The sequence below is a fragment of the Antechinus flavipes genome, chromosome 3, assembly GCF_016432865.1.
Source record: "Antechinus flavipes isolate AdamAnt ecotype Samford, QLD, Australia chromosome 3, AdamAnt_v2, whole genome shotgun sequence".
NCBI classification, from domain to species: domain Eukaryota; kingdom Metazoa; phylum Chordata; class Mammalia; order Dasyuromorphia; family Dasyuridae; genus Antechinus; species Antechinus flavipes.
The window spans coordinates 72,342,888-72,354,364 of record NC_067400.1 but is presented as its reverse complement, the minus strand read 5'-3'; the positions used below and the strand labels follow the sequence as shown (position 1 = coordinate 72,354,364).

At 33.3% G+C, this 11,477-nt stretch overlaps 1 protein-coding gene across 1 annotated transcript in view; it reads right to left on the bottom strand.

The window, feature by feature from the left end:
• Nucleotides 1–11,477, bottom strand: part of LOC127557027 (receptor tyrosine-protein kinase erbB-4-like) — a 56,958-nt gene continuing 45,481 nt past the window's right edge. Inside the window, exons 9-10 of the mRNA XM_051990513.1 lie at nucleotides 1,916–2,070; nucleotides 1–1,282 (exon numbers count right to left, since the gene is read on the bottom strand). Of these exons, the coding sequence (XP_051846473.1) occupies nucleotides 1,264–1,282; nucleotides 1,916–2,070 (174 nt within the window). The 3' untranslated portion in view covers nucleotides 1–1,263. The remainder of the gene's footprint in view (nucleotides 1,283–1,915; nucleotides 2,071–11,477) is intronic.

The following is an 11,477-nucleotide window of genomic DNA, read 5'->3' as shown; positions in this document are numbered from 1 at the left end:
TTCCTTTCCAAAGGTACCTGTTGTTCTTCATGAAATATTTTAACTCAGGAAAAAGCACCTTCCAAAACACACAACTAGTATCCAGTTATCACTTTTTAGCTTCCTCCATGAAATATTTCTTCGTGATGATTTTAGCCCCATGGGTCTTTGTGCTAGCATACATTACTCAATGAAGTGACAAAGGTATGTTGGCTGAACTGAACTTGGATGGCAGAGTTTTTAGTATCCCACCTTTTAAGGACTGCCACTGAGGAAAACAGCTTAAGCTGCTGGTACTCATCCTGTAGAAAATAGTTGAAATACTTAAAAATGGTTGCCTTTTCCTCTGGCAATAGGTAGTGTTGGTTGCTTAGCTTCTGCAATATCTCCTTACCAGTTGGTCATTAAACTAGCAAAGATCTTGAATTCTCATACTTACCTGCCAGAGTTAATGTATCCATAACAGCAGGAGAAGGACTTTGTGTTATAGCTTAAGGGGGAAAAGTCTCTCAGTTCTAGAATAAGTTGGTTTTACAACGAACTGGGGGGAAAGCACTGCTTTAAAAAATGTCCTATAAGCAGTTATTTTTCAGTGTGGGTGTAACTATCCAGCAAGATTCAGCATCATCTTTTAGGGGAGGTGATGGAGCTTCAATGAAATAAAAGACTTTCAATCAATTCTATTGAAAAAAAAACAGAACTAAACAGAAAATTTAATTTACAAATACAGGACTCAAGATAATCATAGAAAGGTAAATGGGGAAATACATATTATTTAAAGGTTAAATTGTTTACATTCCTAGATGGGAAATAGGTGGGTGAAAGTATTTCTTCAGATTTTCTTCTTGTGTTTTTTATTCTTTTTTTTTTCCTTTTTTTCCCCTGCTTCCTTATAAGTTGTTTTGTAGTCAGGATTCTCATTGTCTTTTTTGATCATTGGCCCCTACTTGTAATTCAAGAAAATTTCCTAATCAAAGCTTAAGTATGGCTATGTCTTCATTCTCTCCAAAGGGATTAACATGTACTCTTCAGGAAGTATGTGGGAATCTGATAGTCATTGTAAAATAAATTTTATTAACTAAATGAGAAAAGAGACATACACATCTTTAAACTTAATATATTGCTTAAAAAGAATTCAAGATTATAAGATAATATGAAATTAAAATGGTCTTTAAATAATGTATCTGTCTAGGTCAGTTTTTTTTAAACATTTCTGTTTTCTCAAGTTTCTCTGTTTCATCTGTCATCCCCACTTGTTCTGAAGGAGTTGGTCAAAGCTCTGGATCAAAGGGATATTTCTTCACTGAAAAACATTTATGACAAAAAAAGAAAACTGTATCTTTGAATCAAGATTTTTTTAAAAATCAACATCAAAAATATTATTATTGATTCTCAGAACTGGAAAGGAACTTAGAGGCCCTTAAATTCCTAACCCATTTAAAGAATACTATTCTTTTCACAATCTCCTTAGCAAAGATAAAATTCTCCACTTTTAGCTGAAAAATCTTCCATGATAGGGAACATTTATATATTGGTTCCATCTTCAAAAACTAATCAAATTCATCTAATGTCATTTTTTTTCCATTTTATACTGTCTGTCCCTTTAAGTCACTTAAATTATTTTTAAAAAATATATTGTTAGGTTATTATGTAATGAAGAACAACTATCAAATTCTTGAATAGTCCAAGTTGTGTTGAAACTAAATTGTTTATCATGGAATGAAAAAAAAAAAACTGATGTAAAGATAATTTTCTAATTGATTGTTTCACTTCAATGTCTCTCTAAACTCAAAGCATCAGATATGAATCAATATTAGAGCCTAGAGTAAAAATGGTTTCCAAATAAGTAGAAGGAATTTCTTCTGGCCAATTTAAAACATCTACATTGACCTGCTACATTTACAAAAGTCAGAATTTTCCCTTTCAGAAAACTTACCCTTGGGTGCAATTTGGGTGACAGGGGTGACATTCATGGTCCTGGTCAGCATATTTGAATATGAAGCTATTAGCACCCTGTAATCCATCAGGACATTTTTCCACACAGTTTGGACCATCCTTAAAATGAGAACACTTAGTACAGTTATCTGGTCCCTGCAAATGAGAAGAGAAAGAAAAATGGATATGCTTTTTTCTGAAATTATTAAGAAAGTTGGCTTGCTAGGAATACATTAAGCATTGTCTTCTCAGAAACTGGAAACATTTCCAAAATAATGAATATGGATTTAACTATGTAAAAACAATTAATTACAATGAAAAACACACAGCAAATTCTTAGGATACCTTATTGCAAACAGGACCTTTACAGAATAATACAAAAAAAAAAAAAAGTTTTGCTTTGGAATATTACAGTTGTCTTCCTTTATCAAAATTTCTTGGATCTACCATTAGGACACAATTTTAGCTTCTCTTCTCATAACTTTACTTGTTTTGTTCCCAATATTAACTGACTAGAATGGAAAGTGATCAATTCAATGGAATTAAGGAATAACAGCATTTTCTTTCCATGGTAATTTGACAGTTAACATTAGATTACAATATCTGGCAATACCACATTTGTTCTGAGACCATTTCAGTCATCTTCATTACAACTTTGAAATAGGAAGTAAGGACCCTGAAAATAATTGCTAATGTACTCAAATGGAAATATTTTTTCCTTATGTACAACATTCTAAATATTATTGATGAATGAAAAAAAAATTATAAAAACCATTAAGTACTTAATATGTTTAAAACACTGTGCTAAATGCTGGCAATGCAAACAGAAAATCATGATAGTCCCTGTTATTTAGGAGCTCACATTTCAGAGTTTTGGCTTTAAGTTACAAAGAAAGACCATTTAGTCCTTAGGGTTCTCCAACAAATCATATGGTAATGTCTCTTCCTTAATGTTACTTCAACTGAGAAAAATACAGGAGATGAACCATTTCAAGGTACCAAGGAATTTGGGGGCAAGAATTCTCTTTTCTAGGTCTTCAGTGGCTGTGGCTATGAAGAAATGGAGGATATGGTCCCTGAAGAGGTAGATACCAGTTCTCATTTTCCTAAAGTCCTCTGGAATTTAAAACTCTTTGCAACTTGGACCCTTCCTAATATTTTAGTCCTCTTATAATTCACTGTCTTCCATGTACTCTAGGATCCAATTACATTAGCATGCTTAACTGTTCCTCACATATGATATTTAATCTCTTATTTCCATGATATTGCAATTGACTGTTCTGTATATCTGGAATGCTCTTTCTTTTTTAGTATCTTTGACTTTTCAAGATGTAATTTGAATCTTATTTTATGTAGGAAACCTTTCCTATTTTCCCAACTTGCCAATGTTCCTGCCCTATGAAATTATCTTCCATTGACTCTATTTATCTTGTATGTACTTAGTTATTTACATATTATCTATATCAGTAGAATGGCAGTTCCTTAAGGATAAAGACTATTTTTGCCTTTGTATCTCAGCACTTACAGGGGCTGATATAGTAGATGCTTAATAAATATTTGGTAATTGATGGATTGGTTAATTGGTAGAAGAAGATATAGTATGCCTTTTGTCTTCAAAGAAAGTTCCACTGGATACTTGTTGCCAGGGTTGGGTTAGAAGCAGAAACAGAGGTTGGGGTAGGATCCAGATGCTGGCATTTTCCGGACTCTCAAAAAGAGCAAGCAAGCAAGTTATCTTTGTGACTATACTCTCCTAGAATCTCATCTAATGCATGGAAGAAACCTTGTCATAAAAAGGTCTTTAAAATAAGGTTTTTCCTCTACTTCATTGAAAGAGAAGGTTGGATACTACTTTTCCATTAATTGTGTAACTTTAAGGATGAAATTTGATACACAAAATCATTTATTAAAATATGCCTCCTTTTTTGTGTTTTCACCGAGATAATATCAGTCCACTGGTAGAGAATTTTTCTAAAACTTTTATAAAGAAAGTAAAGTAGGCATATGGATTAGTTATTGAAGTCTTCTCCATATTTTTCCAGTTTAAAATCCTCTCAATTATCGCCCATATTTGTTTCCATTTGTTTGGCTTTTTCTCCTTTAGGATGTTTTTAAAATTTGAAATGGTATCTTCAAAAATCTGCTGCCCCCAAGAACATATTTTTGCATGTGCTTTGTCTGGTCCAGTTTTAATAACTAATATGTCTTTGCACTTAGCAAAGAGATCTGGTCTTTTCTGGCTCAATAGAGTATGGGATTCTCTTAGTTTCCCTGTTGCAATAATAATTTTGTATCAGTTAAAATTTGTATTAATTAAAAATTGGAAATGGCAATATTTGGAAGTAGAGAGTAGAGTTCAAGTCATTACAAGAAGTAGCATAGTTCTCTTCCCTAACTCCAAGCATTAAACAAATGACATTCCATTGCTCTGGAATAGTAAATAGAAAAATCACAGAATTTCAGAACTAGAGTAACTCTAAGAACTCAGAAACTATTTAATCTAAATTAATTTCCCTAAAAATTGATATATAAATACATCAGGGACAAAGGTTATTGAAGAGTCTAAATATAAGGGCTCCATTATTATCATTGATGAAAACTGATCCCTAGAAATGCTGACAGGTCTTCTATTTCATATTTCTTGGTTCTTTTCCCTTTCAGTTTTATCTCTAACTGCTCTGTTAGTTATCTCTAACTGCTCTGGTTCAGTTAAGTCCATTGTGCCTAGCTTACTGAATCCTTCTCTTGCTTTGTGAAGTGAATCTGCTAATAATCTTCAAAGGTTCAAAGAATCTTAGACTTAAAGGATAGTTCTCTATTTTGAAAATGTCCCTTTCGATATCCCTGAGAAGCATTTGTCTAAGTCTTTGCTTAAAGATCTAAAAAGAGGGAAACCCCATTACCTCCCAAAGCTATCAAAGTTGCTTTTAAATGGGTCTAATTGTTGAAAAGGTTTTTACTATATTGAGCTTAAATCCAACTCTTTGCAGTACCTATCTATTGCTCTTCTTTGTATTTCATAGACTCAAAAAGAACAAATCTAATTCCTCTTTCATGATAGTCCTTCAAATACTTGAACTCAGCTATTTCTTCTCTAAGCCAAGCATTCACAGTTCATTCAACTAATCTTGTATTGTGGCATGAACTTTGTGTTATGGCATTCTGATTGTCCTTCTGTGGATGGATATCAATAGCCTTTATAAAATGTTATTATGTAGAAGTGAGCACATACTCAAGATGCAGTCTGAATATTGACTTTCAGCAGAATTATCATCTTCCTAATAGGTATACTAAGCATCTTTTACTACAGCTTAGATTCACCTGGGCTTGTTGACTGTCAATTGATACTGAGCTGGCAAGCTTCTAAAATCTCCAGATTTCTTTCACATAAACTATTTTATAGCCATGCTGCTCTTCTGGGTCAAATTACATTTTTGTCTAAAAGAGTTAATATGACTTTGAATTACTCTAAGAGCTTTATAGATTCCAGGCAATAGTGCTGAGGCAGTCTACCCTAGTCATATCACATATAAGATATGATATTAAGTTCTGTACATTATATTTTAGAAAGGAAAATGATCATATAGAAAGCTTCTAGAAAAGGGCAATATAAAGGGTAACAATGGCTAGTTGAAGAAAATAAATATATTTAGCATGGAGAATACATGTCACCTGTATCCTAATATTTGAAAGGATGTTATAGAGAAGAAGGATTAGACTTATTCAGTTTTCCCTCTAAAGAATAAACCCAGAGTGAGAGCTTGTAAAAATGCAAATTTAATCTTTACATAAGAGGGAAATAGTTTTCTTACCATAAGAATTACCCAAAAGGTTGTGGGCTACATCAGAAAGTAGTGGGTCATTTCTTCAAACAATGGATAGTAATTACTTGCATGCAATATAGTGAGTTGTCTGAATAAATGGATTAGACACATAAATATGTATTATTATATATTTATTTTAGATTATATTATATTACATAACTGTGGGTATCATATCTATTACGTGTATAATATTAATGAGGTCCTAGGTATCCAGGTGGGCATTAGCAGAGAAAGCCTAAAGCACTGACAGGATTATGACTCTCCCTGAGGTAAGGAGGAAGAGCATGATCTCAGCCTGAAGTGGGTTCTTTGTTCTTAAGAAATCTTTTTTTTTTTTCAAGTGGACTTTTGATTACATACCCATTCCAGGGAGAGGTCTCTGGAAATTTCACTTTTATTATATCCAATTAGAAAGTCAAGTTATGATGTCAAACCCCCAAAGTTATGTTTTCCTTATAAAGGATCTGCTCATAATATATATTCTTGCTAAGTTTCTCTAGCCTACCTGTCAATAGTTATATCTAACTCTTTTTAGGGTCACCCTGCCATAATCCTGCCTTGTGGTGTTTTTCTCCTAGTTATATTTAACTCCTTTTGGGGGTAAGTCGGCATGCTAAGTATCACAATAGCACACTTTGCCCCCACACTTGCCACACTTTGATTGAATCTTCCTCCTGGCAAATTGAAAGTTCCATTGGAAAACATATCTATCCCTTTGTTAATTACTAAAGCCTCTTTCCTTACTAAAAGTCCTTATGAATTTAAACAGCTCATAGCAGCATAATAAAACCTATGTTCTTTGATCCGGATGATGTCTAAACCCACAAATTCTTTTGAGATGACACATAACGCCATAACTTGCTATACCAGCCCATAACTCCAATATACTTTTGGGGTATCACTACTGTATCCTATCATTTTTGGTAACCTCATCATTTTGGGGCTTGGTATGGGGAGAGTCTGACTCTAGCAAATAATCTCAACAATACAATATCACTATAATATTATTTATTAGATAAATAATATGGTATGACATTAATTGTTGTATCATATATAAATGGATACTGAAGTTCCCTCTTTGAGATTTGATAATTTTTGTTCTTTTATTTATGAAGAAAATTTTTCCACTGTTTCTACCACTTTGTAAATACATTTATGGACTAAATCAGTTTTGACTTTCTGACATGTTTATGCATTTGGTAAAAGAAATAGTGGGATTTGTTTAGTTCAAGTATTTGGGGTGGCTTTTATTTTATTTTTCTTTACAATTTCTATAATGGTAATTATTTTTAATCAGTGACTTGTTGGAAATAATATTTGGAGGTGGTAAGAATTCATATTCCTGAAGAACCTGAGCATTGTTCTTTCCTGACTGTTAAGTTCTCCTTTGTCTATTGATTTCCATTGGTCTAAAGCAATAGATAATAGTATCATAAAATCTTAGGATAGGAAATAATATCAAAGACTATTTAATCCAGTTAGAATTTGAATGAGAACACTCCAAATATCATCCAATCTTTATTTGATAGACTCTGATAAGGAGGCACTCCCTCTTTACCAAGGCAGTTCATTTCAATCTTAAAGACTCCTAAAAGTTAAGAAGGTTTTTCCTTACATAGAAAAAGTCTGTCACTATAATTTCTACCCATTGATCACATATAAGGATTTTTTTGGGGGGTGAGGAGTCAGGTGAATGAACCTGTGAGTTCATCAGTATAGGATACTCTAAATGTAGAAACTTTTACTAATAATAATTAGTAACTCTTCTATTATATATTATTTTTCAAACATTATAAATGCCTGAGACACTGAGAAGGATCCAAGTTTGTAAATATAGAACTGTACTCTATTATGTAACAATTTCTTTTGTGAGTTGTATAAAATACTAGATTGTCCAACATTTTCTAGATATGATCTATGTTTGTCAATACTTTATGTTGTATTTCTTTCTCATTTTCTTATTTTGACACTAAGCAAAATGATTTTTAGAAACTTAAGGAGAGAATAAGCTCTATAAAAATAATGAATTTGTATTACAATCCACCCATAGTATTATGTTGAAAGCCTAATTCAGTATAACTCAAAGCTTTTCTAGTCTTATCACCTATTGTCACCATTCCTGAACTATGTTCTGGCCAAAGGAACCCCATTTAAAATTCTCATACATAAAATTCTACTTTCCATTTTTGATGTATAAGTATTATATATCCCATATGTATATGTATATATACCCCATACATATATATGTATAAGTAATATCCCATGCTGTGAACACATCTCATTGTATCAAGACCTCTCAGAATTCCTAATTTATTTCAAAATTCACATAAAACATACTCTTTCTCACTCTTTTCCAACAATGGTGGACCAATCCCCTTTGGAATCCTCTCCCCTTAAGTCCCATAGCACTCACATGGCAGATAATTCAATAAATCTCTGACCTTCAATATACTCTTAGAAATTCCAATTCCTTTCATCCTCCCTGTAGCTGAACACTAATATGCTTTGTCTTCCTCAATTAAATATTTAGTGTATAATGAAATAGGGGTTGCCCCTTAGGGACCTTCAACCATGAATAATACACTACCACTTGGTACCAATCCTCATGAAAGCTTAGGGTTCCTGATTATGGGGAATATATGGTAGTGTGAGATATAGGAATTCTACCTTCAATTCAAAGACTGTACAGGAAATCCTTTAAATATTTCCTGTTCATTTACTGTTTGATGATAAGAAATCTTTTTATTGACAGATGAGCTGAAGTTCAATTTGTTATACTAGTACAAATAAATAAAAGTTTTCTTTCTCTCCTTTTGAAAGAGTAATAATGAATGATTTAAGCTTCTGGATAGAGAGAAGGTAGTAGGTGCTGTTACTGGATGCCTTATCTCATCACTTCATCAAACTGGTTGTGAATTGCATCAGACTCCTTTATTTGGTCTCTTCTTGGATTTCTTTGTAGATCTTAGGTAAATTAATATTAGAGATAGAAGAGACTAGCTTGCAACTAGCTCACTTCTAAAGTTTTGAAGAACAATAAGAGGTCCACAAACTACAATCCATGGAAAAGTGGACTGGTATTCAAAGCAGATAATCTAGTTCTGAAAAATAACATGCTTCACTCAACCCAATAGGATTTGTGTCGATAGCCCAAGCAGTATTCTTCAAGCAAGGGAGAAACTGGTCAATTGAGTATGCTGCACTGTGAAATGGACTTGTTAGAAGGGATGTTTGTGACAAATACACTAAGTCTGGGTCCCCTTTCTTCAGTGACAAAATTGGTAGATAAATGTACACTTCTGATTTCCAATATTTGAGTCTTCCTCTGTCTTCTCAACAAATTTTGTGATTGTTCATGATTAACTTTTATGACCTTATTTGATGTTTTTCTTGGCAGAGCTACTGGACTGGTTTGCCATTTTCTTTTCCAGTTCATTTTATAAATAAGGAAACAAGCAGAGTTAAGTGACTTGTCCATGATCACACAGCTAATAAATGTCTGAGGCCAGAATTGAACTCATATAGATGAGTCTTTCAGAGTATTCTCTGTGCATTCTGTGCTCTGTGTTATGTAGCTGCCCATCTGGCCCCCTACCCATACCTTAAAGAATTCTTAGTCTGTACATTGGGAAAAGACTGCTAATAATGACTTCTTATCTCCTATCAAAGAGTACAGTTTTCATGCTTCCAATTTTAACACCTGCTCCAGGGCACTTATGCACATATTGTTGCCTATTAAAAGAAATCATTTACTGCACAAGTATGCACAGTAGTACACCTAAATTATCCTACAAGACAATTGACTTGCTGATGTCTTCTTGTTGAGCTTGGGGGGAAAGAAAGACTTACTATGTATGAGTCAATTGGGTTTTTCTGTTCTGGATTAAGAATCATGCAATGTAAAAATGAACTGCCTGAGCAAAAGAGACAAAGGCAATATGAGCATTAAACTCAAATTCCATTTGCATTCTAGTTTTAAATATGATCAGGTACCGTTTGTTCTATTCTCCTAGTTTTCTAAATGTCCCTAAAAATGTGATTTAGATAAACATAAATTTTTTAAGCATAAATGGATTTCTAAACATGACAAAATTCAATAAATGTTTTAAAAATCCCAAAGAAAAAATAAAACTAACTTCCAATTTCACCATAAAAAAAAAGAATTTTAAAGAAACTCAAATGGCTATAGATTTAATTTTACATACTTAAACTGATCTTTTGGACCTAAATCCCCAAAGAACCTAAGAGCTTTGAAGGCACTGATAAACATGATGAGTGAAAATAGAAGTGAAGACAATATCCTCTTCTTATCTCTGACTCCAGACCACTTCTTAACTCAAAAATCTAGGTCCCCATTTGAGAATTGGCTAAAAGCCAGAAGGTATAGACTGTATATCTCTAAGTGAATAAGTACCATTTCTCTCTGATAAGTAAGCAAAACATGTAACTAAACAAGGATTTAGAAAACTATTTTTCTCTTGTCTCTCAACTTATTTTTCTCCTTTATAGTTTGTCTCTGTCTCAGTCTCTTGATTTCTGTCAACTCCTCCAGTTGAATCCACGCAATAAATGACGAACATATGAATTCAGCATCAGGGTTATGATTACTTTAGCAGATCACAAAGCTGCTCCCCTCTTCATATCAGTTCCCTCCAGCCTCACTGATAAAAAGCAATGACTTTTTTTATCCTTACTTGTGAATCTTGTTAATCAACAAACATTTTTTAAAGAGTTTGCTAGCTTCAGGCATCATGCTAACTAATGGGATTATAAATGCAGACTGAAAGATAGCCAGTCCTTGCCCTCAAGAAATATCCATTCTGGGGGGGGGGGGGGGGGCAAAACTTTAAATGGAAGATGATAAGGATGTGTGTGGAGGGGGAAAGGAGGGAAGGGGAAGAGGGGAGGGGAAACTTGGAAGCCAAGGTAAAGAGAGTGAGGAATGTAGCTTAGAGCTAAAATGGTAGGTCTATTGCCTTTTTTGTTGATTCCAGCAAGATCCAACCACTTTTTTTAAAAATAGTTTTTAGTTTTAGAAGCTGCAGGATTAAAGGGTATTTCCAATGTGCAAATTCTAGGGCTACAATGAGTTTCTAGTATAAAGAGATTTCTTGAGCATGGTGGACAAAGTCTGAAGTGTACCCCAGAGCAAGGTGCTGCTTCATAGAATGATGGCCGCAGAATAAGCAAACACTACAGAATCAAACTACTCAACCATCCTTCTTATTACAAAAGAGGAACCTGAGATCCATAGAGATTTGTCCAAAGATATACTCGTATTCAGTGCTAGGTTTGGGATCTGAATAAAGATCCTGAGTTCAGCAATGAATATGTTATTTTTCAGTTTGTTATATGCCTTGAAGAAATTTAGAAAGAAAAAACAAAACAAAACAAAACTAGTGCTTTCTTTGAAACACCCTCCAACTTAATACTGCCCATGTCCAAACATGCTAAATTTGAGATTTCTTAAGGAAATCCTCTCTTAAATTTTCCAGGATTTACTATGTCATGTTTGAGAATTTCAGCTCTATCCACAAGAAAACAATAAACTTGATTACTTCTTATTATACTATAATAACAATGATCCCTACCTCAAAGAGCTAATTTTTAGTAGGATTTGAAGAATTATGCATTGAAAGAAATAAATATAAAAAAGAAATTGCTGCAGAAGTTTATGAAGGTTCTTCTTCTCCTTAAATTTTCCATCATACAACTAGTCTCAGTTTTTAATAGGATTTA